This window comes from Acromyrmex echinatior, chromosome 4, assembly GCF_024713525.1.
Source record: "Acromyrmex echinatior isolate Ae372 chromosome 4, ASM2471352v2, whole genome shotgun sequence".
NCBI lineage: Eukaryota > Metazoa > Arthropoda > Insecta > Hymenoptera > Formicidae > Acromyrmex > Acromyrmex echinatior.
The window spans coordinates 3,685,520-3,712,703 of NC_141855.1; the positions used below are offsets into that span (position 1 = coordinate 3,685,520).

The 27,184-nt window shown below is 29.7% G+C and overlaps 1 protein-coding gene across 3 annotated transcripts; it reads left to right on the top strand.

Moving 5' to 3' along the window:
- The first annotated feature begins 2,853 nt into the window (after window positions 1-2,853).
- LOC105145150 (uncharacterized) lies at window positions 2,854-26,512 on the top strand. 3 transcript variants are annotated; one of them, XM_011054538.2, is made up of 16 exons: window positions 2,855-3,748; window positions 4,089-4,158; window positions 8,699-8,821; window positions 9,301-9,400; window positions 9,758-9,891; window positions 11,307-11,669; window positions 11,783-12,502; window positions 15,165-15,399; window positions 16,500-16,601; window positions 16,710-16,804; window positions 16,943-17,009; window positions 17,093-17,427; window positions 19,533-19,665; window positions 19,755-20,009; window positions 20,089-20,208; window positions 20,497-26,512. In XM_011054538.2, the coding sequence occupies exons 2-16, from the start codon at window positions 4,139-4,141 to the stop codon at window positions 20,677-20,679; spliced, it is 2,985 nt and encodes a 994-aa protein (XP_011052840.2). In that variant the 5' UTR covers window positions 2,855-3,748; window positions 4,089-4,138; the 3' UTR covers window positions 20,680-26,512. The 3 variants fall into 3 exon arrangements, with proteins under 3 accessions (XP_011052841.1, XP_011052840.2, XP_011052839.2); XM_011054537.2 differs by having other exon boundaries at window positions 2,859-3,748; window positions 11,289-11,669; XM_011054539.2 differs by lacking the exon at window positions 4,089-4,158 and having other exon boundaries at window positions 2,854-3,384; window positions 9,762-9,891; window positions 11,289-11,669.
- The last annotated feature ends 672 nt before the right edge of the window (window positions 26,513-27,184 follow it).

The following is a 27,184-nucleotide window of genomic DNA, read 5'->3' on the forward strand; positions in this document are numbered from 1 at the left end:
CTATACGTCAATTATTAGGCTTCCATGAATGAAAGATTTTTATCAAGTTTTAACTCCCTATTCTCACCATTGCGAGAATGGCGTTAAAAATATATATTTTTTATTATAATTTTTTTCTCTTTTCTAAATTCATGAAAAATTATGCAAAATATCGGTGATGTTCTATTCATCAAAAAACATTCCTGGAATTTTTAGAGATTTTTAGATTATTCAAATTTTTTAAAATTCAAGAAATTAAAAATTGCTAATATATTTAAGTGAAATTATCGAGTAACTAAATATTGAAAATTTATTATAGTTTACATTATGTATATTATAGATTTTCAGTAATGAATAATGGAATGCAAACAACTCCCCATCGGCCTTGCATCACGCGACGTGCGCTGGCGACCTCGAGTGATCATGCTGGATGGTCGCATTTCGCCGCGCACTTGGGTTGGAAGAATATGCATTTATTCGGTGATCTTTAATAATTAATGTTGGTTACTATTTTTTGTAAAAACTGCCAAATAATACAGGACTTTTCAATTCAATTTAGTCCGCTCTATCTACGTATGAACAGTGTTACACCTAATATCAAACATACTCTATATGTTTTATAAATTTTATATAAAAAGATTTTATCTTGAAAGCTTATTAAAAGAATTCACTCTAAACTTTTAGCAGCAAAATTTTTATTACAATGAGCTGAGATATCACTCCAAACATTAGTAGTAATTGAATCACTAAATCTGCTGCTGCAGTGAATTTTATTGCAAGAGAGGTGAAAAGTTCAATCAACTAAAGTTATTGTTAATTCGTTGTTAAAAAGGAATGAATTTGGAGGTTTTTTTAATAGACCGAAAAATATCGCTCCAAGAGAAGTATAAATGATTTTTGCTTAATTGTGAACAAATTATTTTTTCTAAAAAAAAGGACATATAATTATGTATTATTTACTATATACTATTTACAACTTCGTTGTAAAAAGTTTCATACGTTTTAATTTTTTGAAGTGAAATTTTATTTAAAAAAAATTAAAATACTGTCACTGAATTAAAGATATCACTATTAAAGATATCGATATTCTTAATTTGAAGAGTTTGTATTATCAATATTGTTAGAGTTCGATTTATAAAAAAATAATCTTTCACATCGTTTTTCACAAAAACCATTGAATTTACTAAATTATATAATTGAAAAGTTGTGGACAATATAGGAAATAGTTGTACTTAACTTTTGAAGTAAGAAATAAATATAAATTTTATCAGATAGATAAAAGAAAGGCTCAATAATGCTATGTATTTTATAGTGAATCCATATACCATTTTTTAAGATTAATTAGAATAACTAATTTTGCAATTACAAATCGATAGAAAAAGATAATATTTTAATAAAGCATTATTAAAGTTTCGATCTATGTAAAAAGTATAAAATGCGAAAAGGTGCAATATTAGGGTTAGACAAGGATGGGAATGCATGCAGTTGAAAGTGTCTATTTTAAAGAAGTTACTTTAAAATAGACACTTCAGGCAGTTGCTCCATAAAGAAAGATATGAGAAAAAAGGAATCACAGACATAAAATATAAAAAAAGATTATACGTAGGCCAGTATTCATAATCGGTTCTTATATTTAAGACTATCTTAAGTACAGTCTTAAAGATGTCATGAATCAATCAGAGAACTATATTAGCAGCTTAAGACATTACTTAACATGGTCTTAAAATAAGAACCGACTATGAATACCGACCGTAGTTAAGAAATTCCGCAGTAAAATAAGCACATTTTGTTCGCTTAATGTACAAATATTATTTATAGATTAATTGAAATCAAATAGGACAATATATGCAAAAACAAACATATAACTTAAATATTTATATAATATATGATAAAATAAAAATAAAACGTGAAGAGGTTTCTATTGCAATGGTAGTGATAATTAATTCTGCAATCAAAAGATATTGTTTCAAAATATACATTAATAATAATATACATTAAAAATATATGCGTTATATAATCTTAACTAAATAATATTTAATTTTCTCTTAAATTTATAGCTAAATATATATTATAATTAAAAGTCTGTTTGTCTCCTTTTTTCTTACTTTTAATTACATTTTTTAATAGTGTTTTCGACCCTAGCGGGTTATCAATTTGAGTTGGATTACATTCTATTGGTTGACGTTACATGTTCTACGAATAAGAGAGCGTACAATGTCATTAATCCAATCCAGATTGGTGCAAACCCGCTCAGACCGAACGTTATTAAAAAATAAAGTCAAAAGTAAGAGGAAAGAGGTAAACAGACTTTAACTTAAATAAAAACATTACTTTTTATAAAATATGACTTTTTAAAAAAATTTATTTCATAAAATTATGCACAAGATATGAAAGACACAAACTAAAATTACAGAAATGTATGAATTAATGGAAATTTTATGGAAAACTTGTTTGGACATTTTAGGCCTATTCTTGTATATCCTAGGATTATGTTTATTTGTCACAAGAAAATTATTTTGTCTATGCAATTTTACCTCATTCGCCTTAATAATAACTAATTATTTATTTTTTAAGGCATGTTCATCTCTGACATTTATTAATAGCTTTCTTTAACAGTAGTATAAATGTAATAGTAGTATAAATATACTTAAATGTTAGAAAGAAATATCTTTAAAAACGTTAGGAAAGAAATACAGACGCTATCGACACACGAAAACACTTGGCAAAAGTGTTAGATGGAAGAGAAAATGTCAGGTACTAAATATATCAAATGTAAGTCCAGTCTCCATCAACAATTCGTATTATTCTTGTTAGTACTATGTGAGGCGTAAAAGAATCTCGCAATGGATTAAGAATGCGCGTGCGCCCGCGCAATTGAACGAGTCTAGCTGGAGAACTTTACGCTCTGCGCCACCGGATATATCTCTGGCATGGCGCAATCCACCCCTAGTGAATCCGAATCCAAGGGGTAGTTTCTCCGTGGGTAGCGCTCGTGACGCCGCTCTTCAATGTTCATGGTAGAGGTAAGAGTGGCAGGCAAGCCCTGATTCCAGGCCTCGATTAGTCGTGCGAGATACGAGGGCCGCGCCAGCTTATTGCTGTCACGCTCGTACTCGTGTTCGTTGTCACCGCCTCAACGAGTAGCTGGCAGCAATTTATAAAGAATAACCGATTTATAATATCTGAATCGTCCCAGTCCCTCTCGTCCATCTAATTATTATTTAATCGACCTAAAGCGAGAAGTGATTCAAAACGAGAAGACGAAACGTGGAAAATGATGATGCTAGAAAATGAATAGAACACATAACCGGAGTTTCGGTATGCAAGATAATGGAGGACGTCCAACGGATAATAGTGGCGATAGTGACCAGTGATTTCGGCACGATTAGCAGCTTAATTGATCAGGTGCGGTATCCTGCTGATTCACTGACTACGCCGCGCGTGTCCGCCCACGAATATCCTCTTCTCACCTCAGCAAATGGTGCTGCTTTCTCTATTCCACTTTCCTTGCCACCGTCCTGTTATCTCGCTGCATGCTCCTACACTTGTGCCGCAGTATCGGTTGATTAATGACATAGACGGCTGATTAAGAAATCCAACACGTAGCGAAGGATAACGCGACCTCGACGCGTATTATATCGGGAATATTTTTGGTTGATTATTCATCATGTATGTCATTTGCTTAGCACTTAACCGAGCAATCGAGCTATAGAATATGAAGATATAAATAGATGTTCCAGAAGTGAATCGGTCGAATCTTGATAGAAAGGTGAGATGAAAATCAGTTCATGCCTTATTTATTTATAGAGCTCTTTTAAATAAACGCTCTTTTAAGTTAACTTTCAGATTTATTTTAAATACATAAAATTAAATATAATAATAAATCACTTATAAGTATGAGAAGTACCACTTTGGATAAAAAATTCAGCTTCTTATATTGTTATTACTTAAGTATTTGATAGGCTATAATTAAATATTTTATGACGAACATACTGTAACACGGTTTATCATTTTTTGTTAGTATTTAAGATCAACCTACTTTGTGATATTTCTCTCTCTTTCTCTCTTTCTTTCTCTGTTTTTCCCTGCCTCTTTTACTTTTTACATAGTTTTTATCATCTCTACTTCGGAGCCATTCGAAATACCTGTCACACGATCAATGAATTTGGAAGCTGAAAGGTAAGCACGCGTCTCACGGAATAACCGAGTTTATGGTTCGTCAAATGTGAATTGAATCGATATTTAAAGAAAAAAAATACATAAAAATCTTCACTAGGTAATCAGAGCGTATCTGTACGACGCAATCAGTTTTTCATGTTTTTTCTTCTTTTTCTTTTTTAAGTTCCAATATATAACCTTTTATTATATTATACCTTTTTGCGATATATTGCATACCTTTAATGACATTATATATGCTGACATTATATATTTCGATTCAATAGCTGAGAACTTTATCTTCTGCCGTAATGCAAATAACAATTTTTTTTTATTCTCTCAATTACTCCATGCGGTCGTATCATAATTTCGAATAATTATACGTACACTTTTTTGTGATGAATGACCATGCAATTCCCTGTATGTTCCAATTATCCTCCGTATTCCAAATGAATATGTAATATAGTTCATTTGAATTAAATAGTTTTAAGTACATGTTGCATTTACGTATAAATATAATACGTGTAAATATATGTAGGATGTATAAAAAGTGTCGAAGATCTTAAATATCTTTAAATAAAAATATGAATTTTATAAAAAAATTGTTCGTAATCTTGACATCGTATGTTGAGATTAAGAGGTTTGGAAGTTACACTAAAGATGAAAATAAGAGGAACAATCCTAAAAGGACTTGATTTTGACAAATATTATCAAAATCATAACCCTAAATAACATTTAAAAGGTTTTAATCATCAGTTGAATACTTTAAATAATGCCGACGATATTGTAACACTCAAGCCTTATAATTCAAAAAGTATTTAATGAAAAAATATTTTGTCATAATGTTTTGAAAAATTCATGAAATAAGTTACAAAAATATGCAATGAAAAATGGAAATTCTTATTTTAAAAAATTGTGATTTTTACCTGTTGACGCCGTCCAAGATCAAATCATGTGTGTAATAAAATCAGTAAATAGATCTTTTTGTCTAAAAAAATTTTTGTTTAAAATGTCTTTTTATAAAATTTATATTTTTCGAGACATTTTAGAAGATCAGTTACTTTTTATACACACTGTATAATACATTTATGTTGATTTCTATTCATTTGAATAAATTCTCATCTGCTTATAAGCCACAAATATATACAGCCAATTCATATAGATAGTAATTAAAATGAGAATGAATTTATTAAAAGGAGAATGAATCCTCAGTTAAGTTTTAATTTAGTTTCTTAATTGAGGATTCATTCTCCTTTTAAATATAGTTTGTCAAATCTCGAAGTTACCTTTATTTTATAGATAATATGATAGAAAGAGAAAAATTAGCAAATGACACATACTTCACAAAATATTATATTGTATTTAAAGACAATAGTATAACTTTTTAAAATTACAAAAATAAAGACAAAGAAAAGCACAAATATAACAAATAAATTATTTACTAAAAGTATTTGCACTTTGCTGTCTGATTAAAAAGTTTCCTCTCCATAAAAAAAGCAATATGAAATAAATACTTATATTTTGGTCAGATCAATGTGTATATAATCCTAAATATAATGTATGTAATCCTAATAATATGCGACATAAACAAATTTTTTAATGTACTATAATTAAAATTTTAAATATTATTAATACGGCGATAAAAATTGAATTAATAATTATGAAACTCACATAATTTTCAATCTGTATTTGAAATAGAAATTCATTATGATATTTTGTTTGTTAATATAACTTAAACATGAGTGCATGAATATAGTATATATATAGTCATATCAAGTACCTATATAGTATCTTAAGTTTTGTCACAATATCCAATTTCAATAGAGTATGTTTCAATGTAGAGCGATATATCCGTTAGATCTGCCGTCAAATTTATTGCAAAGTTAATTTCAGTATTTTAAAACCGAGTTTTTTTTCACGCATCTGCCTCGAACATGCGTGTCGAGATCAATGGATGTTCGAGAACTGTTTGTGCTCTACAATCTATACTCCATCATTGTAAGTGCTTCGCTGTCAAGAGACGTGACCTAAATTATTTTAAAAATGAGAAAAAAAATTATGATCGACGCGTAAAATTGTTGTATACATATAACGTGCATATACAGTGCTCTCGTATTTGACTTCTCTGGTGTACAATAAAATTGTAAAAAATAAAATAAGAATTAGCTCCGCGTAAAATAAAAATTTTTATCTTTAAAAGAAATATTTTAAAACAACTAAAAATATAGAGTAAACAAATAACTTGAAGGTATATATTTAAAAAACGTGTTTATAGGTTTATTTATTTATAAATCATTGCGGTCAATATAGTTTACGAGATATTTTTACATCACTAGTATAAAAAAAAAACATATAATTGCTTATTTTAAGAATTATCTATTTTGCTTATATATATGTATATTTTTTAAGGCAACTATATATTTTTTTACATCAATTAATTCATCTCATTTTTCTATTTATAGAAGTATGAAGGTACAATTATTAAAAAATTAACATTATGATATATTTATTACATATATATAATTGTTAAATTTATTTATAATTTACCCAATAAAATATGAGAAATCTTGAGTTTCCATCGCGACAAAAATAAAATATATTATAGAATTGTGATTGATAACGGGCAAATATAGATAAAACAACGTAAAATATGCGCGCATTTGGCATAAGCATAGGCTACAGTTGAGCTCACTGCATATATTAATCCATCTGTACGTACATGTCCATCGGTTTGTGCACGTCCATCGATTTGGAAGTAGTGTCGACGGAAATGTGTAGCAATATCAAATCGGTCACAATTCGACGTTCTATCGTTAATATAATACGACATGAAATTGAATATTGAAGACAACTCTTCAAAGACGGATACAGCCCGTCTAAATCGACATTAGGACGTCTGACAATGAGACGCATATGACAAACACGAACTTAATTAAACTCGCACTATCTGTATTATAAAAGTAATACTAAATCGAACAACTTCGCATTAGACTTGACCGTGTAGGTCATCAACAAAATTACACGACATAAAATATCGTCTTATACCATAAAAAGAAAATTATAGGAAACGTGACGCTCTCTTTAAGGAGAGCAGGTGTTCGTGCATTCATATTTCTCTCACAGGCGTAGTTGCTCACGCTGCACGTAATTGCTCTCGTTGGAAATATAACTTAAATCCCATATTGTTCTCTCATGTACGAGTAATTTGAAAAGTTTTTACTCTAATACAAAAAAACATACATATGATTTTTTGGCAATTTTTTTTTTATTTTTTAATATTCCCTTTCTGCTCAATATGCTTATTTAACGATATTCTAATAACTTTTTTATACTTATATAATGCGAGTTTTCTAAAACGAGTTTTCTTTGAAGCATTAGTTTCATCGCTTATTTCAATATTTGAGCCACAGATATTTTCGCAAGCCATTTCCTTATTTGGAAAGAGGAAAAAGTGTGAACTAATTATGGCGAATATAATGCTTGCGGTATTTATAATTTGCCAATTCGAAGCGCAATTTACATAATATGTTCTTAATTTATTTTAAATTTTAAAAGATTAAGATTTACATAATGTTGTGACTGTAATTGAAAAAGTATAAACGGGTGCATTGTAGTGACGGAACCAAAAATTGGTTATCTTACACGACCGAAATAAAGAAACTAATGAACGCATTTATCTAAAATTTTATTCTGTGCACAGGATAAAACTTATCTAAAATTATAGCAATTTGATATTTGTAGTGTCATTTTTGTATCAGGTCGAAAATTTTTCGAATCATTCTTGTTTCAGGCTCGTTTGCTCCATTTTTCGATAACCTTCAGCTCACTCTCTAACTCTCTTAGATTCGTATTCATAGTCATAGCTCGATCCACGATTGAACACCTCATTTCAAGCGAGCTAAGTTTGAATCAAAATTCGAACTTCGGATTTATTAAATCGTGGTTTAAAAAGCGTTTTTCAAATGAAAATCCGATTTAATTCTAATTTAAATTAGATCTCAGGTTGAATCACGACTAGTAATATAACTCTTTCTATGTTCTTACTCCTTTATTCTTTTGTTTATCCATTAGATAAATTACATGATTTATCCGAAGATAAAATAACCAGACCTTAATTTTTTAAAATTTAAAATAAATTAAAAAAAGTTAAACATACAAAAAAAATGCAGATCTTTTATTCAAAATAAACAGAATAAATTAAATAATTAATAACACGTTACGTCTCCAATAGATAAAATCATATAATTAAAAATGTAACAGAGAGCTGTGAGCTAAAGCTGGATGTCGATTTTTAATACATAATATATTTCAAATAAAATAATAAAAAAAAACGAACGTTTCAACCTATATTAAATTATTCTCAATATTATTAATAGATAAACAATAATATAATAATAATAACTTCATTTAGTGCAGCAATTAACATTGATAATAGAATCAAATAAACAACATTTAATAACAATATATATAATAATAATACTTAAAATATTTTTTACAGCACGTATTCCACTTTTCCTTAGGTGCATCACTCATTCCCCTGATATCGTAAATTTATATATTTCAGATTTCACAATCTCGTAGGATTTTTTGAATTTGGAATTCAAAAAATGAGTTGGGTTTTTACCGGACTTGCAGTAGCTTTAATTATTGTCATTTCTGCTAGCGTCACACTTGTCCTTTGCAAAAGGTAACATTAATAATTTCAATATAATGAAATATAATATTTTAATGTAATAAAAAATAAGAACACAAAAAATAACATCGAATCAATAGAATAAAAATTTTTAATAAAAATTGAGAATCATATTTGTAGTTTTTGTTTAGAAAATACAATTATCTTTAAAAATAATTATAAAATAAAATAATTATCTTTAGACTTATAAAGTATAGTTCCCTGTTATTATAAAGTAAATGTTAAACTATAAAATGTTTTGACAAATTTATTCAGAATTACAACAATCAAACAACAATCAAAAGTTCTATATAAATGAATTGTGTAACAGTTTTATAGATTTTGTTTTTTTAATAATTTGAATGCCTTTACCTTTTACTTTAACAATCCGATATTTCTGAATTACAATTTTAAACAAACTATCCCATGATTGGTAATCAATAACATAGATAATTAGCAGTTAGCGTCTATATTTAGTCTCGTCTCTCTTGTAGATATTGCACAGGATGGCAATTTAGCACCAGGAATTTCTGGAGCGTTTGCGAGGAATGGAGACAGAGGCTTTCTTGGCTTTGGGCACCACGGGAAGAAAAGGTAATGTAATTCAAAACACAAATTAAATTATTAATTTGGATTATCCCTGGTAAAAATATATAAATTCTAATACCTTAAAATATTTTTTATATTTTAAATTTATAAAAATTTCTGAAAAATATCTTATCCAGGCTGAATGTAATGAATGTTTAAAATCGAACATAAGATACCTTTCAGATATATTATATTTGATTTTGAACATATTTAAGGACAAATGTTTATTTCAAATCACTTTGCATATGTTAAAACAAAAATGCTAAATGCAGAATTAAAATTTTCTTTTGTTGTCTAATATTATTATAGACTATCATTATATTATTTTAAATGATGTCCAATTATAGTAGATATTATTTAAAGGTAGGGTTGGTAAAGGCTCAGCATCCAACTGCTCAGACAATACCAGGTCTATATTGCCAGACTGGAAATGCCTCTCAACATCTGTTGCACAGCGATAGCGACATCCGGCTTGATGCACAAGGCGCTTTTACCAGGTAGATTACAAATAATTAAAATTTTATAAATATCGTATTTTATAAATGTCATACAATTAATCGAATGAGTTAAATCACATTATAACTATTCTTTTCAATTATAAATATCCTTTACATATTATAAATACAATTAAGACTAAAAACATTTACTTATAATTTAAATAATATTAAAATTTTGTTTACCGAAAGAAAAAGAAAGATATGAACAATCTACAGAATGTCCTACAACAATCACTTCTTAAAAAATAATGTGTTCCTGAAATAATTTTAAGTTGAAAATCCTAATACAAAAATATGATAATATGATAAGTGATAAAGATGTTCCACGACGATCCTCTCAATATCATTCAAGATTATAAAATATAAATTTGCAATGATATTAAGAAACTATTTTTGCTTTTATACAGAATCTATTTGTACAATACGTACATATAATTAATTAATATACAGTAAATGTTAACAAAAATGGACTTAGTTCCGACCGTGATCTTGACATATATTCAAGGTCTTCAGTAACTTTTAAGAGATTTTATCTCGCGCTCATTCTTTGCTAAAAAGTTACTAACAAAAAAGTATAATAAATATTTTGTAATTATGTGATCATCATCATATATAGGCTGCATGCACTTCTATTGCCATATTACTTGTTCAAAATAAGTGTGTATCTTTCTGACTAACATTAACAATAAAATTGAATATAAACTACGCAGAAGAATATAACAAAGTCCGACTTTCTACGCGAAGCGAGGTCCATCTCCCATCCCTACAAAGAGGCGTCCGACTTTTCACGCGAAGATAGATTTACCCCACATCTCCTTTGCCTAGGCGTGTCCGACTTTCACGCGAAACGAGGTTTACCTCACCACTCCCCTGCTAAAGGGCGTTCGACTTTCCACGTGAAACAAGGTCCATCCCACCTTTCCTCTCAGATTATATAGGAACGTTCGATTTTCTACGCGAAGCAAGGTCCATCCCACCTATTCACCTGTCTTATGTCTAGGGACATTCGACTTTTCACGCAAAACGAGGTCCACTCGACATCTTCCCCTGCTAAGGAGCGTCCGACTTTCCACGCAAAGCGAGTTCCACTTCACCACCCACCTGTCAAAGGGCGTCCGACTTTTCACGCGAAACGAGGTCCACCCCATCTCCCACCTGCCCAGCGGCTTATTAATATGACTTTCCACGTGAAGCGTGATCCACCCCACTTCCCTCCCTGCCTAGGGATGTACGACAACTTTCCATGCGAAGCGAGGTCCACCCCATTTCCCCCCTGCCAAGGGGCATAATGACTTTTTATGCGGACGGATCTTGCTTTGCGTGAAAAGTCGAACGCTCCTAGGCAGGGGGAGAGGTGAGGTAAAAAAAATGTATTACACCATCACACTGCTATACAGATTTGAGGCTGTCGACAGGGATCTACATCCGCCTCTTTGCGGCAGCACGATACCACCTCAACCGTTGAGGCCCGCACCTCAACCACGACCGACCGCTCGTCCGAGGCCATCGCCGCTTCAGACACCAAGTACTATCGATTATATCAGAATGCACGAAGCCAGTCCATTGACACCACCGCCATCATTGCAAAGAGGATCGATTCGATCAAGAGCCTCCGGTCCGTCCGTGTTTCTCTTTCAGAGCGAACCGCTGAAGAATCACGATCCTTTCCAGTCGATCGAACGTCCCACCTTCGTGTTCGACAATGCAAAGATGATAGCGGAGAGCATTCAAATGACGCCTTACTCCAGTCAGAACCATGTAGATTCTAGATTAATCAGGTATAACTTTTTTCCTATTTTTCCGAATATAATTTATTTATTGGGTCATAAAGTTTAAAACCGTAAGGCCATTTTTATTCGATCTTGTATGTCGATTTGTATGTTTATTTTAGGCAATTTAAATCTCCTTCCAAAGAGCCTGCGTGGCTTAGATATGATATAAGCGCATCCATAGATAACTCTCGTGACAAGTTAAATGACGAAGAAGTCAATAGAAGTTACGATAGTTACGAAACTGTTCAAAGGAATCATGTGCGACCATATACGAGGAATGAATCCAGAGGATTCTCAGATAGCTTCAATATGACGAATTCATCGAATTCAACTAATCAGATGATCATGGAATCAATATACGGACCACAGACAATTTCTAAGATGCTTCAGAATAGCGAGGAATTGAACGACAATCTTAACAGAAAAAATAATGATATGCAAAACATCGAGATGACTCCATTCAAAAGTACTCCCGATCATCAAGAAGATATTGATTCATACATATTTCACAGCGATCTGTCTAAGTCGCACAATCTTCAGCGAGTCTCGCAATACATTCAGAGCTTACCCGATCTTCCTGTTTACGAATCCATGAATGAGTGTCAGACACGTTCAAATCGTGAATCGATATTGTTCGCAAGTACAATTCAAGAACCAATAGTGGACGAGACGAAAATTGCGAGCGAATCGATTTTGAGTCCGATACCGCCACCACCCGCTCCTCCAGACCCATCTCAGAACATTACAAAGAAGAGTAATCCAACAACCGGTGAGAGAATCTTCAGCGCACTCAGATCGGTTACTTCACAGAGCTACATAGATGCTTCGGAGTTTTATAAGTGAGTTATTAAAAATTGATAAAAGTAGATGTATTTTCAACATCTGATATACAGAGCATTCAGAAAATCGCCTATAATACTTCGGGAAATGATTCAGGATCCAAAAAGAAGGAAAAAAGCTACATAAATATAGGTCCGAAATTAAGTATTTAATTTCCGAAAGTTATAACCTACATTTTTATGTTTAAAAAATTGTAATTTATTTTTCATAATCACAATCATAATTTATTTCATAGTGTTTTAACATAAATAATTACATTTCAGATTATTTTAGCATTACCCAGAATGCACCACGTGGAGACATAGTCCGCTGGGCATCCCTCTAGTAAAGTAAAAAAAATTTAAAATAAAAAAAAAATAAAAAAAGGGGATGCCAAGCGGATTATGCTTCCACGTGGTGCATTCTAGGTAACGACAAAATAATCCAAAATGTAATTATTTAAGATACTATGAAAAAAATTATGATTGTAATTATGAAAAATAAATTACAATTTTTTAAGTATCAAAATGCTTATAATTTGGAAACGACTTATTTCTGGACCTATGTTCAGCTTTTTTTTTTTTTCAGTCCCGAATCATTTCCTGAAATATTACAGGCGATTTTCCAAACACTCTGTATAAAATACAGCAATTTTCTCTCTCTCTCTCTCTCTCTCTCTCTCTCTCTCTCTCTCTCTCTCTCTCTCTCTCTCTTGATAATTAAACTCAATTTTGATCTCTTCTATTGTTCGATTTATATTTAAACGGAATGAAATAATCGCTACAAATTTTCCGCAACTAAAGACAACATTTTTGTATTGATAATACGTGAACTTTATTCTGAATACAACTATATGCAGATATGGTGCAAAAATAACTGTTATATAGAGTGAGCCATTTTAGTGATGTATTGATTTCTCGTGAAAACCAAGGCTTATAACGAAAAATGTTTTGGACAAAAATTTTTTACTTCAAGAGGGCAATGTAACAAGTACCTTTTGAAATATCTAAGTATAGGTATCTATTCTATATATACGTAGGTATTATATATCTACATATATCTACATATATCTACATGTAGGCACTATATCTACACTTATAAGGTGGGAAAAGTATCTAGTTCGAGGTAAATGCATTTTTAAAGAATTACCTATGTATAAACACAGTATAGACGTACCTAAAAGATACTTTTTAGATACTTCTTATAAAAAAAAAAACAAATGGCGTGAACAAATTTTATTTTATATCAAACTATAATACTACTTATGTAGTACTTATAAAAATGTTTGGACAATTGCTATTTGTCATGCTTTTTTAAAATTACTAGTGTCTCAACCATTGTATCGGAAAGTCGATTTTTTCTAGGGACTAAAATTAAATTTATAATATTGTTATACATATGGTTGACCTTTCGTGATCGCGTTTGCGCTCGCGCGCTTCGAAATAAAAGACACTAGTATAAAAAAACTCTTGAATGAAATACCACAAAGTACAAACAGGACAGACATAAACTAGTTGATAACAGAGAGTATAGACGTAGTGCATCCAGACAAATTGATGACTCAATTCTCACTCTAATTGCGTTCGTTAAACAATCGAAGACACGTTGCTCGGGGAACATCATTTCTGCCACCGACAGTTTGATCCGACTTGTTCTAGATCAATTCGAATTATAAAGCTTGAAAGTTACAGTATCGCCATTAGTATTACCCAAGGTATTCGACTGATGACTGAAAACCTTTTAATTATTGTTCAGGGTCATGCATATTTATTAAGGCGATTTGGATTTATTAAGGTGATGGATTTTATTATCATTCTTGTACTAAAAATTTAGACGTAAAAATGAAAATAATAATCTCCAATGACTTTAATCTTGACAAATGTTATCCAAGTCATGATCCTGAACAACATTGTAAAGATGAATTTTATTGTAGTGTTTTAACATCAGCTATTTGATTTTAGAATAAAAAATAGGGCAAATTAAAAACAAAATCGATATGATTTTGACCTTAGCGACTCCACCTAAGATCGAACGATATGATTAGTAAATGGATTTTTAAACCCTTCAACTTTTATTTGAATTATTTTTGTCAAGAATTTATTTTCAAGATATTTCACCTGTCCGGGGCTTTTACTCACCCCGTATAAAATATTATCAATGTAATATTATCAATAATATAGCCATATAAAAAAATAAAATATTACAATAACTATATAAAAATTACAATAAAAATAAAATTTATAAATCATAACATAAATATGAATTTATTTATAAAGTTAATTATTAGAGTTAAAAATAAAAAGAGAAAAAAAATTATTCGAATAAAAAAAATTAACTATAAAATATTTTAATATAGATATATATTATGTAAATTACACAATTTACAAAAAAAGTTGTAAGAATTGTTTTTTCGCATTTGGAAAATTATTTTTAATTGATTTTGTATAGAATTAAGCATACATATATAAATTATTTTACCTTTTTGAATCATTCAAACAAATCATGTCAATATTAATAAAATGTAATAGTTGGTTTTTGAGAAATGAAGTGGTATCTCTTTAAGAGATCTTTGTTAGTATTAGCAACTTTCCTCTGTTCTATCAGTTCTAAAGCATTAATTCTAAAAACATTTTCATTAATTTCTTGTTATATTGAATTACAACAGGACTTTTTTGTTCATAGTTCGGTACTCTCCTCAGCGCAGCAAGTACAGCAATTTGCATTTCCATCGACATCGCCGCCGACATTCATAAATGATAGCACTGAAGAACATTTACAGGAAGCCGAATATTTACAAGATATGCGAGAGATTTATGCGGAAACCGATTCAGATCTGTCTGGTCTCGATGTTTCAAGACGGAGTTCTGATCTTTATAGTCCTGAATTAAACCTTGAAGCTCACAGAACAGCGCAAGAAGTACTATAATTTACTTTTATGCTTTTTATTTAATATAACATTTTTGAAATATTGTCCGAATTTTGATACAAGCAATGAAAACTGATTTTGATACGTTTTTTTTTCCTTAGAATCCGAATCTAAAAAGAAAAGTAATAAATTGACTCTAGTTTAAAAAAAAGTATTAAAAATGCAAAAAATGCGTTTCTTTTGTTACTTTTTGTTCATTCATAGAGAAGCAATGCGAGCAAATAAAACCTAAGAAGGATAAAATGAAAGCTTGACCCTTGCTTTTTTAAACTAAGAAGCAAAAAAATTTGGTGACTTTTATGACTTTAGAGTACTCGGGAACAGATTTTCTTATACGGACGCGCATCAATTCTAGTACATGCTTTTTTCCTCTGGGCGCGTTGTTCCATTCTTCAACATGCCTCTTATTAACCGGATGCTTTTGTATGAGTACCCTTGTTCCTTGTCTCTAAATTGAAGTGCTTTTTTTATGTGAGTATCCTAGTCTATCATTTATCATGTGTTATCATATAGGATATTCACATACCGGTCAGTAATATAGCTATTCTGGTTAATTACTAATAAACCTACAAAGACTATAATCCGATTCATGAGACAAAAATACTCATAAAAATACCTAGATTAATAATAAGGAACACGTTGAAGGACGGAGAGAATAGTGCATACGGAAAGGAAAGCCTGTGCTAGAATTGATGCGCACTCTTGTAGAAGTAGTCTTGAATAAGAAGTAGTCTCCAATGACATAACATCAGATTTTTCGCATTTTAAAAACCTAAGCTTAAAAGACTAAGCTTTCGTTTTATCCCTCTTAAAAAAATTCGAAATTCTACTGGCTCGCATTATTTTTCTACTAATATTAAAAAATAATCAAAAACCTCTTTTTGCATTTTTTACTCCATTATATTTTTTCAAAAATTAAAATTAATTTACTACTTTTCTCTTTAGATTCAGAATCTAGGACAAAAAACCCTATCGCGAAATCAATTTCCATTGCTTAAATGCCTGAAAAAAAAACTTTAAAAATGTCGGACAATGTAATTTATTATTTTTTTTTTTAAAGGCTTGTTTTTAATTTTGTTTTTTGTCTGTAGGTGTACAACAGTTTACAAGATCCACCGTCGTCTCCTCTATTGCTTAAAGATCATAACCACGAGTCTTATTTATCAGATCCCAGTTTTACCCGCACGTCAGAGGTATATACTTTTTTGTAATAAAGAAGAAATTGTGGATTACATAAACGATAAAAAATATTTGACGGTACATGTATTATATTTAATTTTTTAATCAAAATAACTTTCTAGGATATTTTTAATAGTCTTGAACAAAGACGTAAAAGTATAGAAAGGCTGAATGGCATCCACGAATATGTAGAACTTGACGCTACCGATCTCTCGAGGTATGGATATTATCATAAAAAATTACGCAATATTCTCTAAATTATAATCTATATCTTTCAATCATTATAAAATCAAAATATATTCGCATTATAATGCATGTATATGTGTATGTATGTTTGCATAATCCGCTTTTGTAGGAGAAGAAGTAGCCAAGAACTGTACGTCGCTTTAGAGGAAGTGCAATTGAAGAGAAGACTTTCACAGGCAATGATACATTTTCTTCAAAAACATTACAAATCACTTCACAAACAGTATAAAATAAGAAGTATATCATTTGTGATTCTTAGAGTCTGGAGGAGTCATTTTTGGGTTATGCGATAAACGATCACAATAATGCCAGATCAGGAAATCGTCGAAGTTCTTTAGGTCCCGAACCGGAACCACCTCCCGATGAATCCACTTTAAAAAGAGCTATCAGTTGTGAAAGCGTATGTTCCGATACTAGCGTCAACTTAAACGATTTAGAAGAAGCACCCATCGTAGGTCACATCTGTGTCGGACTCGAATACGAAAGATGGGGTGGTCGTGGAAACGACTGTGAAGGCGATCTGGCTGTAAGCGTCTTGGAAGCTAGAGATCTTATTGCCGCTGACGGCTCTCCTGCGCAAGATACTTTCGTAAGGTAAACGTTTTCTTTGCGTACTAGTAGGAAAGAGTTAACAAATGCGTACTGGTTTCTTATATCTTATCTCATCAATATTTTATACTACTTAATATAAGCAACATTTGACAATAATAATATAAAATAAATAAGAAATGAATAATAGAAAGAAAGTAATAATCTTATTTTATGAATGTTAGCAACGTTTTAAAAAATCAGGAATATCTGATATTAATTTTTGATCAACTTATGTTGCTGATAATAACGTAATTCAATTTTATTATAAATTTTTGTATTTTCATAAAAGAAGGTTTATTGCAGAATATTTTCTATTTATTGTATATACATATTTATACATATTTTTATTGTATATATATTATATTATAAAAATTAAATCAATATTTTTAAAAAATACATCAAATTTTCTAAATCGTATCATTACAGGATAAAACTAATAATTGACAATAATAAAATTAATAATTGATATAAATATAAATGCTAATTGTCAAGTGCCAAAAAATATTTCAACCAATTTTATTTTGACGTCATTTGTCTTTTCACTATTTAATAATTATAAAATATTTGATCTTTTTTAATTAATTATAAAGTTAGAGATTATAGTTAATTATTAGATATTAATTATTAGATATTAATGATTTCCTTTATTAATCTTACACTTTTAATTATTTTTGTTAATAAATTCAAAACTTTCAAAGGAAATACGATTTAAAAGATCTTTCTTTTGCAGAATGTTACAAAAAGATTTATAATAAATTAATTTGTTATTAAAATATGAAAGTTAAACATATAATAATAAGTGTCCGAAATCTTATGCTATAATTTTTAATGTTCATTTGCACACAAAACAATGCCAAATGGAAAATATAATAAAAAATAAGTACGCATTCAGCAACTCTCCTCTGTACTAAAAACAATTTTAACAAACGATTTATGACCGTATAACATGAATATATAACAAGTAATGCGGAGTCTACAATAGAACCGTGACGGTCGTAGGGTTTTAAATCGTAGAAAATTGACCAGTCATAGTTGATTATTTTTCACACATTCGACGGTGATTGGTCAATTTTCTAAGACTCTACTTAAGACTCTACGACTTCTATTGTAGACCTCGCATAAGAGTTAAAATGTATAACAGTCCAAGCTCCAGCTTCGACCATTATGGGCTTTATCTCTTACTTGTTTTGTGTATTTACATTATACGTCTTAATAAATCGTTCATTATTGTTTACCTATACACGCTACTTGAAAAATGCATATGTTCCTACATATCGGTTACTGCGAAGAATATTACCAAAACCTCGGTGATCTAAAATGCTCGTACGGAATGCTGAGAAATTCGGGTTCGACTTCTGGCCGAGGTAATATTTTTCGCAATAAATTTATTTACAGCACATTAAGATCTCTCTAATAGGATGCCTAATGGAACATCAAATTATTAAATAGCTTATCAATATAATTTGTAATATTACTACTGTAATTTAATTTGGTTTCTAAGTTTCTCCGAAAAATCAATTCGATGCGCAGTTCAAATGGCTATAAATGTCGTATATAAATTCACATGGAAATATTTAAGCGTCTAAGATGCAACTTCGGCCATTGTAGACTTTATCTCTTACTTGTTGTGTAAATATAATTTTTATAAAAATATATATTAAATATATATAATTTATCAAAATCTGGATCAACTGATATTGTTTTCTCCAAGCAACATGCAATCGCGAGAAATAGTACTGTATAGCGCCGCTATGGCGTAATGAGTATACCTATAGCGTACCAAATGAGACATCATCGCATAGGACAATGAATTAAAATTTAATTGTCACGAAAACGAAGCATCATAAACATTTTATTCTACATTTTCGACATATTTTTGCATGTGAAATAATCTCTTGTTCGATTGTATCGTCTTGACTCATCCAAAACTCTATCATGTTACTGCGCGCCGTATTGCGATATTCTTTGCGACATATCTAAATAAATTTATATTAAATTTGTAATTCTCTTAAAATAAAAAAATAAATTAAAAAAAATTAATTTAGAAACAACTGATTAATAATTAATTGAGTTCTTAGAAATATTCAAAGATTATTTTTTCTTTGTAGAGTATGTCTACTACCCGATAGGCAGACCCATGTGCAAACAAGAATTTATAGGGGAAGTCCATCGCCTAGTTATCAGGAGAAATTTTTATTTCCTCTCGATGAAGGCCCAACAGGCAAAACACTTCTTGTTGAGGTAAACGAATCAATTAATTTTTCTATTAAATGTTAATCTAGATGGTTTCAGATTTGAATTCAAATAAAATTCTCTTTTTTATTATTCAGGTATTTTCTGATGAATCTAATATCAATGGCGGCGCGTCTTTAATTGGCGAAGCCAATTTGAAACTTGGACCCGCAGCTAGACCACCAGCTACGACTTGGCTAGCACTCAGTGGATCTGCCTTACCCATTCCCCATTTAGGAGAATTGATGTTCTCTCTCAGTTACTTGCCAACAGCGGAAAGACTCACCCTTGTAGTAGTTAAAGCGCGCAACTTGCACGGCGCAAATTCATCTTCGGGTGATTTCTTCGTCAAGGTAATTTAGGCATCGCATTTATATATGTGTGTATTTCGGTAAAAAGATTTTTAAAAATATTATAATATTTTTCATTAAGGTATATCTTCTTCAACAAGGGAAAAAAATGCATAAAAAGAGGACATCTGTCAAAAAAGGCGAGAAAAGTCCAATCTTCAACGAGGCCATAATATTCAATGTACCAGCGCATACTTTACAGGTTTTGATTAAATTTTCACTTTTTTTTTCCAATAACAACAATCACAGTAAAGACATGATTTAATTTCCAAAAAGAGTAATGTTTATAATACGAATCGCTAAAGCTAAAAAACCTCGGATTAATAACAATATTTTCTATTTGATAATATTTATTTGGCAGATAAATTTTCTTACTAAATTTTTTAATGAATATTACATGTAAAAATAAATCTATATTTCTATCTATAATATTTGATTGTATCCTTTCTCTTTGAAAATATTTTTATCAAATGATTGTCTTTCTTCACAGACTATACAATTGAGATTGACAGTGGCGGAAATAAACGGTGACCAAGGAACAAATCCAAAGACATACTCCGTAGGGCACATCATTATAGGATCTACCTCGATGGGAAAAGCATTGGCTCATTGGAGACAAATGCTAATGGCCTTGCGGCGTCCGATCGCTATGTGGCATCCTCTCAGGAAGTAGAAATAGAATGCGTTCCATTCAAAAGTAATTGGAATAGTGATTTGCGAAACAGTCTCAAATGATATTATGATCTGGAATCTTCTTCATATATAAAATTCTGTGTCACGCCCGCCCTTCTTTGATGTATTTATTGTTGGGAAGAGAATATGCAGATATAATCTATATAAAATAAGATAAAATCCCATGGAGATGCGCACTGTAAGAGCACCCTATTTACTGTTAACGGTCATTTAGATAATACACGCGATGTTGTTGACGATGCAATTTATTATATGTATGTATACTACTGAATCGCGCAAACCAATTATTACAATTATTCAGTTAATCATTATACTGAATTCATCGTCAAGTACGAATGAGCTCCAAAGTGATCTGCACCATCGTTTACGTAAATTGTGATATGGATAATTAGAACGAATCAGGTAAATTTTACGTTTAGATTGTTACTTTAGAAATCGTGAAAATGCAATCGACTTCAACATGCAATTAAATCTTCTAAATAGATAGATAGATCTAATTAAGGAGAGTCATTGCGGCTGACTGAAACGCGAAACAAAATTATGTGTTCTGTTACATATCTATTTCTATGAAATTTACTCTTACAAAGCAATTAAATTCATTTTGGATCTCTTTTATGAATATTTTAAATATTTTTCTCTCTTAGAATTTACATTACAAATTAATCTATGGAACTAAACTAAACTACAAACGCTTAACGCTATACAATCACTTCGAAATTAATCATGCAGTTATTAGCAAAACATTGAACGCTTTTTATTTTTTTATCATTTGCGCAATTCATTTATTATAAAAATATTATTATTTATCGACTTCTTTTTAGAAATGATTCATAAATTTTGAATATTTTTAACATTATATCGCTTTTTCTACACTAATTTATACATCAAACGTCATATATAAATAATTACCATAAAATACACAAAGTTGATGCACAATTATCGCTGTAAATGAAGATGCAGAATGTATTTTTTCACTGACATGCTAATCAATCGACCGATTATGATACATTTCATGTGCAATGATAATGCGGCCCATGCGATGAAAAATCAAAGTCCGATTATGGTATTCGATAATGTCGGAATTAATTTGAGGACAAGACTTGGTAGGTACGATTTCGTTGCATCAATAAAAAAAGTAATACAATCCTACATAATTGCCATAACTTCCTAATAAATATAACATATTGATTCTTTGGATATATATAATCCATTGCCTTTTAAAAACTGAGGGTCACAAGTTTTGACTATTACTAGAGTTTAACTTATAGATTAGTCTTAAGAATATTATAAATTAGCATATAAAGGAGAATGCTAGATCTTTCCATACAATTATCCCTTAAAAAGTTGCTGCTGTATGTCAAATGATCTATATATGGCGATATATATTGCCTGTTCCTTTGTGATTTATACTTCAGAAATTTTTTTAAATTTATCTATAGGACAGGTAAAACAGCTTAAATGCGGATTTAATTACATTTCAATAATAATTAAGAATAAATGTCAGATATTCTTGTAAACATTAAACGAATTAAAGGGAATTATTCTGTAACGTGTTAAATTACTAGTTTTTGAAATGATTAATTCAGTTTTGTAATATTTTCTTAAAAAACTACAAATTTCTTTGTATATTTATTGTTTTTTTAAAAGAATTAAACAGTTCAATTATTTAAAATAGAAATTTTGGGATCTCTTATAGTAAATTTTTTCTAATTCTATTTTAGACATTTAATTATATGAATTCTTATTAATATAGGGTAATGAAAAAGTATGGAAACCCTGAAAAATCTCGAAAATTGTAAGTTACAATATTTTAAAAAAGTATTTTAAGATCTATATAGAGTATAAAAATATTTATTTACTAGACTTATCACTTTGATCTTGAATGGTGTCGCTAAGGTCAAGATCAGTTAAATTTTTTAAATGGAAGTCTATATTTTTTATTGGATATTCTTATAACACTTCTTTATATCTTTTCAAAGCATTATAATTTTATCTTCTTTGAATATACTATCAAAAATGTTCGATTAAAACCGATTTAAAAAAAGAAATAATCCGAATCAGAATTTTTGCACTAAAAATAGGTATTAAAAAAAATTCGATTTAAAATAATTAGATAACACACATCGAGTGATAAAACCACCTCGAAATTATAGAACTTCATAAATTATAATTATATTGTAATGTACAATGTGAACTCTGCCAATATAAGAACGACAAAAATAAACCATTACAATCCGAAATTCTATGATTTTGCGGATGACATTTAAATCGGTTTTAATACAATATTAATAGATTCTCGCACGATTTAAAAACAGTGATTCATATTTAAGACTTATATTTTTGAACTGAAATTATTTTATACAAGATGTTTATACTTAGTATATAGTTTATACAAGATGTTTATACTTAGTGTATGGTGATTTTATCTGAATTAGATATTTAAATTGGTTTTAAAAAACACTTATCTTAGAGTGGGATCAAACTTGGGACCTCTGAATTATGAGTCTCCTGTGTTATGTGCTACACCATTTCTTTAATTGATGAATACATTACTTAATATTTATTTATATTATAACCAGATTTTATAATTTAGCGGATGACATTGAAATAGGATTCAATACGATATTAATCGGATTGATGATAAAAATAATTCGTCATTATTTTAAATTCTGTGATTTTGCGAATTCATCACGACAGATAATCCGTTTTAATGCACATAAATTCAAATTTACTATAACCGACAAAAGCAATCTATTTTAATAAAAAAAAATTTCATCATTTTGTAGATAAAGAGTAAATCGGTAGTATATGTAGTGTGAGTCGAATTTGTTATTGCTATGAGTCATCAATCAAGCCATAAAAATCTTTACCTTTCTTTCTTAATTGCGTAGCACTTCTATAAAAAAAGTACAATTTTTAAGTGATTTTTACAGAATAAGTTCCTGTAAACTTCTTTTATTTTTTCCTTAGAAAATTTATTTTAGAGAGTGCAATCGGATCAAATCGCGTGTGAAATTTTCGGATCCACAGATTCGATATTATCGATCGAACTCATGATATTTGATCATTATATATTGTAAAACAAAAATTCAAAACGATCGTAAAATGACTCACACGAATTAGACAGTCTTTTGGATCTTAACGTCTATTCTCTATAATCTATGTATATCTCTAATTTTTGTACTTCTACATTTACATAAGAAAACTCGTAAATTATATGCGTGCACGTATGTACATATTTTATATACATATATATATATACATATATATGTATATATAATATGTATGTATTATATAAATAATATACAGAGTCGGCGAAGTAAGTTTTTCACATGTGTGGAATTATCAGACTAGAGGATCTCGATAGAGCTAAATTTAAATAATAATTTATATATATATATATAATACAAACAAATATACATATGTAAATAACAAACAAATATAATATATGTAAATACACAATATATATATATATATACATATATATATATATATTGTGTATTTACATATATTATATTTGTTTGTCTTTACATCAATTGTGCCACATTTGATTGGTCGCCCAGAAAAAAAAATGAAAATTTCGCCGAGAACCTATCAGAGCACGAAGCATTATTCATTAAGATATCGCCAAAAAATCCAATAAAATACTTGTTAAAAATTTATGTTCGTTAGAATTTATATATCGCCGACCCTGTACATATATATACGATTAAGTGAAACATAACGGATAAAAAATTCAGACATTAAACTCAACTAACCTTTTTTAATAATCACCATAGTTAACAAGGCACCCCTAGGAAAAAAATTGTTACGAAAAACTATACTCTGTTCAACGAGAGAATGACCTCAGTTTGCGCATAACAGACAATATAACGCTGTAGAACGTTATAAAAACCTGCATAAAACGGACGAATTTTCGTCCGATGCGAGATCTTTCTCTCATTGAACGGAATATACATACATTGAGACAAGATCTTAAAAATTCTTAGTTTCTCGTAGATATTCATAGTAGGACGTAGAATAGCATTGTTTGTTTGAAAAACTAAGAAATGCTCCGCCCTTTCTGTATACGTCTTCTGATACTGTATTACATTTCTACGGAACATTTTGTCGTATCTTGTATCGCGAAACAAATAACGCCATTCTACGTCTTACTACGAACATTTGACTCTCTTTCTATAAAAAAATACTAAGATCTTGTCTCAATCTATATAGTTTTTCTGTAAAATTTTTTTCCGGTAGGGGACTCAATAAAAAAAAAATGTTTGTTATTCTATGACAAGTATTATCGGCTTAATAATTCAATACTAACGTCTAGCTCTGAGTCATAGTTTCTTATTTTATTAATTTCTAATTATTATTCTAATTGTGCCTTGTACTATTAAATACTTTAATTTGAAATACATTTTTCCTGTGCTGTTAGATTTCATTTTGATAAGAAAGACAGGGGACAATCATAGCTTACAGCGGGATCCAGCAGCATGTGCTGCTCGTGCGTAACCATTACGTACCGTTTGTAGTAAACAACTCTTCGCGCGCTTAACAACTATTCTGAGCGGCCGTACCTCGCCGCGCGCCTAAATTTAGCGATAGGCCAGATTTATTCGGCGATTTGTTAGTAATTTTTCGTTAACTATTGTAAAAAAAATACAAACTGGTACAAAACTTTGCGATTCAGTTTAGTCCGTTCTACCTGTACACAAGTGTTATGTCAATAATTAGGGGAAATCCTGTATACATATACAGGATGTCTTAACATTACGGAATTCCCTTTTAAGAACGGATTCTTTGAAACATTCTAAGACGAAAATCCTAATCAGGGTTGGTCCTATTATCAATTAAAACTTCTAAAATTTATAATTAACAAGAACGAATGTAATAAAAAATCATTTAATTAATAACTGATATGAATAAATTTAATCGAAACTTTTGGATTGACAATTAATATAACAATTAATTCAAATAAAAACAATTCGATTGACGATTAATTTGAGCCAAATTAATCACCCGGTTGACAGTTGATTTGAGGAGAATTAATTAGAAGTCGTTTAATTGATAATTGATATGAGTGAATTCAATTAAAAATAATTTAATTGATAATTGATTTAAGCCGATTTAATCGCCCGATTGACGATTGATTTTTAAGAGTTATTCTTCTTTGACATAGATTAAAAAAAAAGTGATTTGTTTCATTTTTAATAAATCTTTTAGAATACGTTTTTTAATATTTTGAGAATTTAAATAGCCTAAAATTCATCTAGATAATCAATTTATATATTTTTCTTGAAATAATACTTTCCAAAATAATTGCCATGATAATTCGTACAATTTTAATGCGATCAACTTGCAATTTTAAGATGTTCATAACATTTACCTTTTTCAGTTGAACCATAACAAAATAAAAATTTTAACTTTTTGATTTTTGTAGTGAAAAATATCATCTCTATTTCTGGATATTCTGAATTTAAGAATATTCATCTCTATTTCTGACAATAGTTCTGGTTTGTAATGTAACAGTCATTGTAAGAACTCATACGCAATGGCCTTATAAATTTTAAACTGTCATGATATTGACACAATTTACAAGGATTTAACACATTTCCATATGAAAATATCGTGTTTGTGTGCGTGCGTATATATGTATGTGTATATATGTTTGTATGTTGTGTGTGTGTGAAGAAGAGAAGGATTATAAAATATTTCTCAATTATCTATGATTTAATATTCAAAATCAACACGAATTGTTATTTACTTTTATGTAAATTTTGTCCTATATGCAGTGTTATGCAAAATATATATTATAAAAATAAAAATGTTTCTTTAATGCAGATTAACCCATTTCCCCCATAGAAACTAGCTATATACTCTTCATTTAAAATTTCAAATAAGAAAAACAAGTTTTATAGAGGTCCCCTCCCCCCTCCCCCGTCGATTAAAATAGACAGTCCTCTTTTTTGTATTTTCCGTACAGCATAGATCTTCAAAGAACATCCTAAAAACGATCAAAGTATCTCTTCGTATTGCTACCCGTATTCTACTTATTTCTTACTATCTGATTTTTATTTATAATACTCGTATTCCTATACCTACTCATATTTTTTTATTTAACACATTTATGGTTCCAACCGGAATTATAATCAAAATTAAGAAAAAGCATATGCAAATTTAGATTTAAATCATGATCGTTTAGAAATTTTATTAAAAGTTTAATTTACGCGTAATTTAATTTGAGACGATTTAGGATTAAATTCTTTCTATCTCCAACACCCACCTGTATTCAAGGAAGCTTTGTAAGCTTATCCCTCTATATATCTGTTATATATGAAGAAATATTGTTATATATGAGAAATACTCCTTTTTGTTGCTGACTAATCATCGTAATAAGCATAAAATTTTACACTTTTTTATGATGCTCGAAACATGAATGCGTCGCGAAAGGGCCATCATATTAACGAAATCGATTAAATATTAAAATAAACAATTGT